Source organism: Arachis hypogaea, chromosome 19 (genome assembly GCF_003086295.3).
Source record: "Arachis hypogaea cultivar Tifrunner chromosome 19, arahy.Tifrunner.gnm2.J5K5, whole genome shotgun sequence".
Taxonomy (NCBI): Eukaryota; Viridiplantae; Streptophyta; class Magnoliopsida; order Fabales; family Fabaceae; genus Arachis; species Arachis hypogaea.
This window is the reverse complement of record NC_092054.1, coordinates 12055151-12068594: the sequence shown is the minus strand read 5'-3', so window position 1 is coordinate 12068594 and position 13444 is coordinate 12055151. Positions and strand designations below refer to the sequence as shown.

Here is a 13444-nt window from a genome sequence, read left to right as displayed (position 1 = left end):
GAAGTTAAATTTTCATCATTTAATATATTTATACACAATGAAAATAAAAGTATATTATTATTAATTTTTTTTAAAAATACATTAATAATTTAATATGGAAAGGCAAGAGGCGTTATTAATTATAAATGCAGTGAGATATGGATCATTATAAGTTCCAGCATTAATTCCACCCTTAAAAGTTCTTCCTTGCTTGAAACTTGAAAGCTCAGTCTTTTTGTACTGCAGGTCAATACCCTAAGACATTTTCATTTAAAGCAAAATGCTATAAAGTTTTAGAACACATCAAATATTTTTTAAAATTTATGTTCTACATTAAAATTTATATAAATAAAAAATTTTCATTAAAATAAAGTCTCCGATATTTTTATCACGTATTCACGTACCTTTCACCCAACTAAAATTATTGAGAGTATCAACCATTATAAAAGCTAATTAAGAAAAGTTAATTTAGAACAACATGCATTTCAGCTCACATAAATATTTTAGTAAAATTATTAAATAACAATACAATAAACTCTTTATATATTAGACAATTTTTAATATTATTATATAAATATTTTAGTAAAATTGTTATTTTATAATTTTTTATTATCATATCACCTTTTATTCTTTTTATATAATGTTTAGTATTATTTTTTATTTTTTTATTTTTTATTCCTATGTAAGTTACTCAATATATTTTTAATAATATTATTTTTTTTAATAGATATAAATTAATTAATAAAATGGATTATGCAGTTATGCTACACATCTAAGTATTTTTTTCATCCAAGTAGGTCCAACATCAACAAAAACCATTCTCATTAAAAGAACGTTATTACACACGTTTTATCTTCTTCTCCTTCCTCGCGCTTCTTCTTCTTCTAAATACACGCATACGTCATATTCTTCTTCTTTTAAATTCACGCATATCTCCTCTTCCTCCTCCTCCTCCTCTTCCTTATTCTTCGCGCACGCAGAATCTTCTTCTCCTCCTCCTCCTCCTCCTCTACTTCTTCTTCTCCTCTTTCGTTATCGCCATCACCAACAACACCAATATTTTGCTAATAGATTATTTTTTCAATCAAATTGAATAGAATGCAATTGCTAAATTGAATTGAATTGAATGGACGCAGATGTTCTGAATTGAATTGATAATATCTAAATTATAGACACATGTGCTTTTTGAAAATTTGATTTTATATAATGGATAATGTTCCGTTCATTTAGTACTATACAATTATTTCACCTTAATAACGTGTTCGGTTCATCATGCAGAAAGCTATTTTGAATTTGATTTTATATAATGGATAATGTTCCGTTAATTTAGTACTGTTCTTGCTGAGTTTGGCCAGTGTATAGCTCGTCCGTCGATGTATGTCTTCAAGCTTCTCGTCGGGATGAGTTATACGTCGGCAAGGAGAGAACAAGGGGTGGGTACCTGCAAAAGACACTCCGACGCTCAAGTCAGTAAGTGTTTAAGAGGTATATGAATAATTCTATGAATATAGAATGTAAGACATGAAATAGAAGTTATCATGTGTTGTGTGTAATAATTCTATGAATATAGAATGTAAGACATGATATGGAACTTATAGAACTTATCATGTTGCCTCTTGAGATTAGATATAGAAGGTTCCTTTTATAGGCATAGAATTGATGAATGATATTCATGTTATGACCGTTTGGTCATCAAGATTGAAATGATGATCATTAAGTCGGTAATGAAGGTGTCGGTTACAAGCAAAGAATAAATGATAATTAATGCCGAGTTATAACTCATAATGCACAATAAAGACCGAGTTATAAGGTGACGGATCAAGTACTATACAATTGTTTCACTATAATAACGTGTTCGGTTCATTATGCATAAAGCTGTTCGAATTTGAACTTATACAATGGATAATGTTCCATTCATTTAGTACTATACAATTGTTTCACCATAATAACATGTTCGGTTCATTATGAATTGAATTGAACTGATAATCTCTAAATTGTAGACACAAGTGTTTTGAATTTGATTTTATATAATGGATAATGTTCCGTTCATTTAGTACTATACAAATGTTTCACCTTAATAACTTGTTCGCTTCATTATGTAGAAAGCTGTTTTGAATTTGATTTTATATAATAGATGATGTTCCGTTCATTTAGTACTATACAATTGTTTCACCTTAATAACGTATTCGGTTCATTATACAGAAATCAATTTTGAATTTGATAGAGGAGGAGAAGAAGAAGAAAAGAAGAAAAATCTGCGCGTGTGCAAATTTGAAAGAAGAAGTCTGCGTGTGCTTCGTTGAAAGAAGAAGAAGAAAGAGAAAGAGAAGAAGAAGAGAAGAAGAAGAACCTGCGCAAATTTAGAAAAAGAAGAAGAAATACGAGAAGGATGAGAAGGAGAAAGAGAAAGAAATGGAGAAGGAGAAGGAGAAGGAGCGCGTGATTTAAAAAGTTGTTACAACAACTTGGATAAATTTTGATAAGAATTTTTCTTAGATGTAGAGCTTTATTTTAATAAAATATAATTTATTCTCTTTTTTTACCATCATCTATATTCATATCTATTATATAAATTAATATTCACTTCAACATCTTTTTTATCTCCCCTTACATAATCTCATGCATTTCATTTTTTATCCTCTTTCTTTTGCTAATGTTTTTCACAATTATTTAAAAAATTTAGTTAATGACCATGATTCTTTATTTTAGTTTGCTGAACAATTTGTTCACTATATGCTGAGTGATGAACTCTAATCCTAAAATACTATAATATATGATATTTTTATAATATTTTAAATTTTTTAATTTTTCATATGATTATGTTTTTTAATTATATTCTTATAATATTTTAAATTTTTTAATTTTTGATATGATTATGTTTCTTAGTTACATATTACCTTTGTCATTTGCATATTGTTTTTTTTAATAATTTAATTTTTTAATATTATTTAATTATAATAATAATGTTAAAAAAACATAATATCATAATTTATGAAAAAATAATATTATTTTTAATTATTAAAATATTACATTCATATTTATATTACATCTAATAATTGCATTCTTATATTGCAGTATTTAAATTTGGATTAATAGTCAAATTAGTCTCTGAAAGATAAAATATTTTTTAAATTCGTCCCTAAAATTACGTTAATCATATCTGTCTTTCAGTTATTCCACTCACAATTTTCGTCAACAATTAATGATGTGAAATGTTAACTGATATATAGCATACATGACATATAACATGTTTCAGTTAGACGTTGACTAAAAAAAATGACTAAATTAATAAATTTTCATAAACATATTTGGTCAATATCCAATTAGACATATTAAGTATTATATATATATATATATATATATATATATAACGTGCGTTTTACAACATCAATTTTTGAAAAAAATTGTTAATGAAGTGACTGGAAGACAAATATGATTAATTTGTAATCTTTAAAGGACCAATTTGATTGAAAAAATCTTTGAGAGATGAATTTGAAGAATGTCTTATCTTTTAGGGACTAATTTGACGACTATTAACCCATTTAAATTTGTTAAACATATATATTAGCTAATAATTTTTTTTTAAATATTATTAAAGGTTTAATTACTCTGTTGGTCCCTATAGTTTCGCAAAATTTTTAATTAGATCACTATACTTTTTTTTCTTTTAATTGAGTCCTTGTACCAAATTTTTATTTTAAATTGGATTCCTATACTTTTTTTCATTTTATTTGGCTTTTTGTACCAATTTTTTTTAATTGGGTCCCTATACAATTAAACTAATTACTGTCAAGAGAGACCTAATTAAAAAAAATGGTGTAAGGATCAAATTAAAAAAAAATATAGGAACTTAATTACAAATTTTATAAAACTATAAAGACTAACAGAATAATTAAACCAATATTAAAATATATAATATCTTTAGAATTTTAATTTATTTAAATTTAACATTAATTTTTAAAGCTTTTTATGAAATATTTTTTTATATATAAAAATTAATTTATTTTAGTTTTGCGTAAGTTGATAGTTAAAAATCACTAGGTAATTTAATATATCTAATTAAATTGTCATCCATCGATTTTTAACTATTAACTTTTTGACAACTATTTAAATGAAGATGCCAAAAACATATTTTTATGATGATCTTTGTTTAAAATGTGTAACTTATTTGTTTGACCACACTTTATATAAAAGTAACACTTTTATAAAAATCAAACCATCCAATTTTTCATTCAATGGTCAAAATAAAGTATTTTTGCACAATAATAATGATAAAATCTTCATTGGAGTAGCTACCTTAACCTTTTACGTCTGTGTGTGATTTTTAGCTTCTCGTAAATCAGTAAAACACGAGTTTAAATCTTATTAAGTATTTAAGTACCATTTAGATTTTAGACAAGTTGAGTTGTGATTTCAAAAGCCAGGGATGCATGCTGTCAGAAACAAGACACTAAGAGAATAATAAAAGTGTATTATTGAGTTATATTCAAATTGTCTTACTCAAGTTGTTTGAAATGATACTATATAAAAGGGTATTTAACACATGCAATGTTACAACATATATAAAGCTAATTCTTCTGCATAAACTTGCGAACTCTTGTGGTTAGGCTTCCCAAAATGGATGCTGGTTATGTGTACTAGGAGTATAAGGTGGGAAGATTTCTCCGATAAAACTTCCACTGTATTAAAATAATTCTCAAATATTTAACAAAACAACTCTTAAAATTATACTTTAAGGTTGGAGATTTATCCTATCTGAATAATAATGCTACATAAGCAGAACATAAATCTTAGTGAAAAACAAATTAAAGAACCCTAACAGAACACTAAAAACTAAAAAAAGAAGAGTTCCTTCAAAGAACCTATTCATCTCTCTGTGAAGTTGGAAATATGATGCAGCGGCACAATGGGCAAGAATACGGCGATTGATGGTCGGCACAACGTCGGAGCCAACGGAACATGCAGCGTTCGTGAAAAACATGCGAGCAACTTGTGCGAACAACTTCTACACTCGAATCTTCAATACCATGTCCAAACTCTTCCAAGCAAATACTGCATTCTTCAGCATCATCATCTCGCTTATCAATTTTGGGTCTCTCCAACAGATTCACGAGTCGGGCTAGTTCAGGAACATCTTGACGGAGATCATCATTGTAGAAATCAGAATCTTCCACAACAATGTGCGTCGTAACATAAAGGTTCACAGTAATCTCTGGCATGCCGGATTCACGCCCTTCACGACTTAGAATTGTTCTTGCGGTTTCACCCATGTCAGGTAAAATTTGGTCCAATAACTGAGAGGATATAGGCACCGAAGAGAAGATTTCATGTAAAAATGCGGTGTTTTCACCGTTACGATTACACAGGACATGGAAGGGAACCAAGAAAGCTTCATTGGCAGTCGTAGTTGTAGAAGACGAAAAGTCAAAGTCAGAGGTTTGGTCTGCGGGCTGGGTAATTTGGATCAATTCTTTGGTGAAACTGAAGATGATGGAGAAGAAATCATGGAAAAAGCATTCTTGTGGTATGGGTGGGTATTCAATGGAATTGATTTCCCATGAAAAAGAGGTGAATTCCATTGCAAGGTAGTGAAAGATCTTGATTTCCGATAGCTGGTTTAATTGTATTACTCTATGGCTGTGTAGCTTTTTATAGAGTCTTACAAGGAAAAAATCTTTTGTTAACTGATCCAATCTTTATCTAAACCATAAGATAGTTTTAAATTTGGTTCTGATTTGTTATTGATTGGTATTTCCGATACATCTTTATCTTAATTTAATTAAATATCTTTTAATAGAATTCAGATAAATATTTTAATACATAAATCAAATATTACGATTTGAAAGTTGGCTTGGATTATTATTGTTGTTTAATGGTGTTAAAAATTAAACTTTGAATTTGATCTTAAAAAGATTCAAGTATCTTTGTACTTAATTTTAAAAATACTAATATACTTAAGGAGGAAGAGGTTAATTTGTTATTTCCAAAAACGAAAAGCCGTTGTTAATGCAAGATTAGGTTCGAAATTATCACACAATGTGCTTAATTTCTACCCAATTTATAACGGCCAAAATTTATTTATTTGTTCATCTGCATTAACATTAGCCTTGCAGGACGTTATAGGAGGAAACATGATATTAAGAAAAAGGCTATACCCAATTGGCAAGTTTTATGGTCCACTGGAATATTTACCCTACATATATAATTAAATATGATAATAATTAGAATAAAAAATGCTATGTATACGTCAAAAATTAATCACTAAATTAATTATTATATATGTGTTATATTTAGGTATAAATATATATAATTTAATTTATTTTTAATAGATTTAATTATTCTATTAGTTTTTATAATTTTATTAAATATATATATATATTATTAGGCTGTTTTTAATTTTGTAATTAGGAAGTAGAAGATGGAAGAGGATTGTTTGGTTATAAATTCTCATTTGGTTGTCACTAAGCTTGCTTTAGTTGCCCCAACTTGAAGATGAAAGGTTTGAGCAATTGTGGGAGGGTTTCAAAGGATGCTACTGAAGTTGTCTCAGTGTTATGTAAGATTCAGCATATGAACTTAGATGGATTAGGATATGACCTATATTGTTTGTATTGAATTTGTCATGGTTAAGTATTAACAATGAAGAACTCTCTTATTTCAAAGAGTTGTTACAACTTAAAAGAACAATAAGTTTGTTGGATTGTGAAAGAGTATCTTGTTATAGTATTGGCAAGGCCATGGTTGAGGAAGATAACACCACCTCGATTTTCTCTTCCTAAGTCATTGATGCTTTGTTGTACTTGTACCTAATATATAATTTTTAATAAAAGTAAAAATTCATATAAAGTTAATAATTAACAGTTGTTAAATAATTTGTTATTTACCAGTTTTCAACTATTAATTTTACATAAAGTTAACTAAATCTGAATTTCCACCAATAAATATAATTTGTCCATAGCAAACCGTTAAGGACAGAAAAAGGAAAACGCTTTCTTCAAAAAAATTAAAAAAGAAAAATAAAAAATGTAATACGTTGCCATTAACTGGAATCAAATTAGAAAAACACAAATTACATATCTCTAAGAGTCAAACCACGGACCTTTAGCAAAAACAACACCATAATCGAATACATCTACAGACAATATAAACATTAAATGAAAGACATGAGGCCAGTAACTCAATGATCTACGAAATAAACTCTTATAAATGCATTTCTTTCTGTTTCTCTATCTCTGTAAATATATTCTCTTATCCTGAATTGGCAGTTCGATGGGCTTCTGCGCAGCATGAGGATGATCTGGACCCTCATAAACCTTCAGGTGGGTGAATAGCCTCCTCCCAAGCTGCATACACAAAACCTTCATTATTGTACATTTTATTAAAGAGAAATAATCTTTTGTCTAAGAAAAATTGAATATTTCTCCAACACAAGAGTTCTCCTGTCCTACTAAACCACTTACAAGGCTGCATTTAGTAAGTTTATTAAGAGAGAAAATATAGAAACAGAGACACTACAGAAAAGTTGTGTCTCCAGTTTTTTGTGGACAGAAAATCAAAGATACTTTATCCCAAATTAAAAAAAGTTCAATTTTGATGTTCTAACCGTGTAAATTTACAATCATCCAATCAAATTCATGCATTTAGATGATCTTTTAAGTAGTGGGATGTGGGTTTGAAAATTAGTTACTTTTGTTGAAGTGACAATACAAGATTGGTTGTCTGTGTAAAATTATTTTACACTAACAGGACATGAAAATTAAATTCAACTAAAAATACTTTTGGCTGTTTCTGTATTTATGTCCTCCAAACAATTTTGTTTCTCAGAATCTGTGTGTTTTTGTCCTAAAACAAATACTCAATGGACCCGAAAAGATTATCCAACCCCAAAGTATGACCATGAAGGTATTTTCTTCAAAGATCTGAGCCTGGCTTTCAAAATTCAAACCAAAACTTAGATTCCTAAGTCAATTAGTGAACCTTTTCGGTTATGGTGACATATCTTGCATGAGATATGTTGTGAAAGTTAATCACATATTTTAGAATTATATCAACAATAGCATAGTATGTGTATGTGACCTACCCTCCCCTTCGGAAGCATGCCACGAACAGCATGTTCGATAATTCTTTCAGGAATTCTGTTCTGCAGTTGAGCAAATGTCTCTACTTTCATACCACCAGGTCTACCAGAGTGCCTCCTGTAAAGCTTTTGGGTTCTCTTTTTCCCAGATACAGCAACCTTTTCAGCATTCACCTTTTGAATCCCAAATCAAAATAGAAGAGATTCAGACCTTAGCTTGTTTACGTCAATTAAAATAAAAGAAAATACGATTCAAGTAGAAATTCCATAGACCAAAACTTCAAGAAGGGGGGTCAGGGTGGTAAAATGGATAATTATATTATAAGTGAGTATGGCCACAATATAAAGGATTCCCCATGAAGCAAAAGCTATTTCCATTACAGGTTATTGAAACATTGGAAAATACCATTGGCTCATAAATCATGTACTAGTAACTATAATTTAAGCAAAAATTCAAATGCATAAAAATTTCCTTGCAATAAATATAAACGGAGGGTCAATGTAAGAGAGTATAACCACAATACAGGGGTTCCCTATGATTATGAAGAAGAGCATGTTTCCTCTTTTTTCCCTTTCTTATAATAAGTAAGGATTATTGAAATATTGGAAAATATCATTGCACCACAAGTCATCCTCATACCTAATAAGTAATAATGTGTGTCAAACTTAAAATGCATACAAAAAATTTCTCAGAATATATATATACAGGAAGAAAGAAAATGTAGAAGAGTTCCTATCTTCAGATTTACATATTGCATACCAAGGAGGATATTGCAGCAACCAAAACTATCCAAAACAATATACATAACTATATTCAGGGCTTAATTAAGAGATTTCCAATCATGACTTAAAACCATACATTGGCATGAAAAAAGAAATGTCAAGGTAATCCAAGGTTCATTTATAAATGACATGAGAAATGTTTAGGGAAGTAGAATATTCATTCTCAGCTACTACTTCATTCTCATTGTAACTTCAACCCCAAAAATAAAAGAGGAACAGATAAAAAGTTTTCAAAACCAACAAGGTTATTTTAGCATACGTATTAAAATCTTGGACTGAGAGCTTCTACTGCAAATAGCAAAAAAATTTATGCTGCAATACATACCACAATTACAAATGCACCCATGTCCACGCTGGGAGTATAGGTTTCTAGATTTTTCCCTCGGATATGAATAGCAATCGTTGACGCCAGTCTGCCAAGAACTTTGTCTGTAGCATCAACAACATACCATGTTTTCTCCGTATTAACATGATCGGCAGCTTTTGGATACCAGGTCTTGTTCCAAATGTCCTGCAATTTTCTTTACATATTAGAACCGTTTAAACTTCATTACGAAAAGACTCTACAGACAGCAACAGCTTTACTCAAATGAAAAAAAAAAAAAAAAAAAAAAAAAAAGAGTAGAAAATGCATGCATCTTTTAACAGACACCGGATCATCACTTACTCAGTTTACTAAGTTTTTTGAATTTTCAGTGATAATATAGGGCTGATATAACACAAACCACAAGTATAACAACTAAAGACAGAGATGAAGAAGAAATTACGAATACAATTTGAAGCTGATTAGGTTATGACAAAGTAAAGATAGGCTAAATTACAATTATATCTGCAGTTCTATAGGGTATTGTCCTTCAATTACAAGCTGATTAGGTTATCACAAAGCACAATTTTAAAAACACAAAAATTGGAAACTTCCACACTAACTTTTCGGCTCTTTTTTGCAGGTTTTGGATTCCAGCAATGAATTTCACTAAAACTATCCAAACAATATACAGTGTGACAAATCAAGTCTTAATTCACAAAACCTGTTACTAACCAGTGCTTTTACTAACAACTCATTGGAGTTTGTGCACAACATTGAGAAAGCTTATTCCATAGAAACCTACTAAGAAGCTAAAACAAAAGAGTAGAGAAAGAAGTGGCACCGGGCCTTTGAATCGGGGTTCGGGTTCGACGCAGAGGAAGCGTGGATCTTGTTCTGGAGGAAGGATTGAAGAATCTTGCTGCTGAGAATGGATACGGAGGGTCCTTGCATTGGTGTTGGAAGAAGAAGAGGGAGATAATGATAAGGATACCAGCTTGTGAAATGGAAATTGTAACCCAACCAATGAGGAAGAGGAAGAGGAAGAGGTATTCCTGTGGCTGTGACGTGGGAAAGAAGATGAAGGGAACGTCACCGACGCGGAACCACACACCAGAGCCATGCTTACCTCGCTTAAAGCCGTATGCTCCTCTTCACTATCAATTCTATCCGCTTCAGCGACTTGGAATTGGGATAATGTTATGTTATGCACATTGCACAGTGAAATAGATAGTAGCTAAATTCTCTATTTATTCCTTACAATTTTTTTATATTATCATTTAAAAATTTATATTAGGTTTGAAAATTTTATACTTTAAATCTTATTCTAATATTTTATGTATTTAATTAATTTTTTTTAATTTACATAAAATTTTATTTTTGTCTACTTTAATCTTAAGCATTAATTGTGAAATAGATAGTAGTATTAATTTATTTTTTATTTATTGAATATATAAAATAATAATAAATATGAGGTTAGTTTAGAGGATAAATAATTTAAATGTAAACTAAAAATTTTTAGGTTTAAATTTAAAAAATAGAAAAATATTTTTTTAAAAAAACAACTGTATATGATGCAAAAATATTTTAGAAAATAAATTTTTTATACTAAATTTCTTCTAATTTCCATTATATATATACTAGATAATAGATAGAGTAAAGGACAAATCCATCCCTGACCTTTTTTTTCGCGAACATTTTCGTCCCCGAGGTTTGGAAAATACTTTAATGTCTCTGACCCTCCGAAAAAGTGGACATATTTACCCCTCCATTAGAGTCGCTCCGTTTGCCCTGACGGAAAACAGTGACGTGGCTCCGTGGCGCTGACCTGGCCGTTACGAGCTGCCACGTAGGATGGACTTTTGAAAAGAGGACGTATTAGTTCCCAGGAACCAAAACGTCGCCGTTTCTCCCCCATCCCCAATCTATGAAATCCTTGAGCCCTAATCCTTCGAATGCAGTGTGAAGGTGAAGCGGGTGAAGGAAGAAAGGGAGCATTCCAACCCATGGCATCCGACGGAGCTCGGCCACAAGTCCAACGGCTAGACCATCGAGTGGCTCCTCCGCCAGGCCGAGCCCTCAATCATCGCCGCCACCGGAATCGGAACCACTCCACTCCCGCCAGCTTCTCCTCCGTTTCCGTCTCTGTACACGGCGGTGCTGGCTCTCTCTCTTCTCCTTCCTCAACCTCCGCATCGTCTTCGCTCGACCACAAGCCCTTGCTCGCTCCCACTCCCTTCATACTTGACAAGTGCATACGCACTGACGATGATGCTTTCGCCAAGGACGACGACGTCTCCGTGGGGCCCGCCGTGGGGTCCTTAGTGATTGCTATTTCAGATAAAGCTGAGATTTTTTCTATGTGCTGCTTCTAAGCTTTTGTCTTTTTGTAAATTGGTATTTCTGTGCTCCAAAGTTAAATTCTTTCCAGTTGATGGTAAAGTTACTGGCTTTGTGGTGAAGTTGCTTTCATAAAGTCAGGGAATTTTGTGTTTGTTGAGGAGGATTTGGATTTTGGGGGGAATGAAATCAAGTTTAGTTGTGAAAGGGAGGGTTTAGGTGAGGTGTGTATTTAGATGAGAAAGGTATTGGATCCTCTCACTGGAAATTGGCGCTCTATGGCCAGCATGGGAACCAATATGGCATCTTATGATGCAGCAGTTCTCAACGGGAAGCTTCTCGTCAAGGAAGGCTGGTTATGGCCCTTTTATGTCTCTCCAAGGGGACAAGTCTATGATCCCAGAACAGATAATTGGGAAAACATGGCTGTTGGACTTAGAAAAGGCTGGACCGGTTCAAGTGTCGTTGTTTATGGCCACTTGTTTGTTGTCTCTGAGCTCGAAAGATTGAAGCTAAAGGTCTATGACACGGAAACAGACTCCTGGGATGCCATAAATGGCCCCCCTTTGCCTGAGCAAATATGCAAGCCTTTTGCTGTCAATGCTTGCGATTGCCATATTTATGTCGTGGGCCGAAATCTTCATGTTGCTGTTGGTCATATCTCTAGACTGCTTCCAGACGAAAATTCTGACGAAAAATGGAGCTTCAGTGTTCGATGGCATGTAATCGATGCACCGGAGAGTTTATCTGTTCTCACTCCTTCAAGCTCTCAGGTGATGTTTGCATAATTTTTCTTATTCTCTCAGATCCGTTTTCTCCATATGCAATTTCTGGTAAGTTGCTGATTCTATTTGAGAGTGTAGCAATTTTTCCAGAATTATAAGAAGTTCTTACATGTTCTTCATAAATTGCACAATCTGGACTGTTTAAATTGTGAACTGAGCCTGTGAAATTGAATTTGTGCTCTGTTGTTGGTGAATATGTCGCTGAATTGTTTGTTGAATCTGAAATTGCTTAGACTCATGCCTCTCGTTTTTCTTGAAATTTCGCTGATGTTGCTGCGATTTGTTACTCTGTTGATTCTTTGTTTATGTGTTTTGGATGCATTGCTGATGATTCTGGAATTGCAGAACTGGAAGTGCTGAATTTGCTGCTTCTGGATTTGGTGAAGTATTGTTGATTGGAAATGCAGAAGGGGATTAAAGTGTGTTTGGAGGGGTGGGGGAGAAACGGCGTCGTTTTGGGGTGAGAGGACTAATATGTCCTGTTTTGAAACGCTACACGTTTTGGTGTGAAATGACTAATACGTCCTCTTTTCAAAAGTCCATCCCACGTGACAGCTCGTAACGGCCAGGTCAGCGCCACGGAAGCCATGTCACCGTTTTCCGTAAGGGCAAACGGAGCGACTCTAATGGAGGGATAAATATGTCCACTTTTTCGGAGGGTCAGGGACATTAAAGTATTTTCCAAACCTCGGGGACGAAAATGTCCGCGAAAAAAAAAGTTAGGGACGGATTTGTCCTTTACTCTAATAGATAATATATTAATTATAAATATATAATTTTATATTCTATAAAATTAAAAAAATAATACAGAACCATGGTTTTAACGTAATAAAATTAATTCTATTAAAAAATATAAATTTTAAATAAGAGCCAAAAAGTAGAATAATATATTGATTATATATAGATAATTTATTTTGCAGGTATACACTAAATATAAAAAAGAATATAATTCCACTCTTCACAATACAATAACCAAAACAATTAATTTGAATTGGTAAAGTAGTTAACTCCCTGTCCAAAAGTAAAAAATTTTTAACCATAACATAGCACAAGCACATTACTATATGGGAGTCACTTAGATAAAGATGTCAAAAATATTTTTTTTAAAGATATTTTTTAAAAATTAAAATTTAACACATATAATCAATAAAATTGTATTATTTTTATTAAAATTAG

General features: G+C 31.7%; 2 protein-coding genes across 2 annotated transcripts; one reads left to right on the top strand and one right to left on the bottom strand.

Annotated features, from left to right (window-relative positions):
- Positions 1–6998: 6998 nt before the first annotated feature.
- Positions 6999–10425, bottom strand: LOC112776695 (uncharacterized). Its single transcript, XM_025820920.3, has 4 exons — positions 9988–10425; positions 9165–9350; positions 8060–8230; positions 6999–7322 (listed from the first exon to the last, which is right to left on the bottom strand). The coding sequence occupies exons 1-4, from the start codon at positions 10264–10266 to the stop codon at positions 7206–7208; spliced, it is 753 nt and encodes a 250-aa protein (XP_025676705.1). The 5' UTR covers positions 10267–10425; the 3' UTR covers positions 6999–7205.
- Positions 10426–11719: 1294 nt separating this feature from the next.
- Positions 11720–12686, top strand: LOC112777906 (F-box/kelch-repeat protein At1g30090-like). The gene is made up of 2 exons (XM_025822287.1): positions 11720–12261; positions 12614–12686. The coding sequence occupies exons 1-2, from the start codon at positions 11720–11722 to the stop codon at positions 12684–12686; spliced, it is 615 nt and encodes a 204-aa protein (XP_025678072.1).
- Positions 12687–13444: the final 758 nt, after the last annotated feature.

Coding starts and splice junctions, on each gene's coding strand:
- LOC112776695 (XM_025820920.3), bottom strand. CDS start 10,266: ATGGCTCTGGTGTGTGGTTCCGCGTCGGTGACGTTCCCTTCATCTTCT. Junction 9,351..9,987: donor AACCCCGATTCAAAGGCCCG/GTGCCACTTCTT, acceptor AGAAAATTGCAG/GACATTTGGAACAAGACCTG. Junction 7,323..8,059: donor GCATGCTTCCGAAGGGGAGG/GTAGGTCACATA, acceptor TTGTGTATGCAG/CTTGGGAGGAGGCTATTCAC.
- LOC112777906 (XM_025822287.1), top strand. CDS start 11,720: ATGAGAAAGGTATTGGATCCTCTCACTGGAAATTGGCGCTCTATGGCC. Junction 12,262..12,613: donor CCTTCAAGCTCTCAGGTGAT/GTTTGCATAATT, acceptor CTGGAATTGCAG/AACTGGAAGTGCTGAATTTG.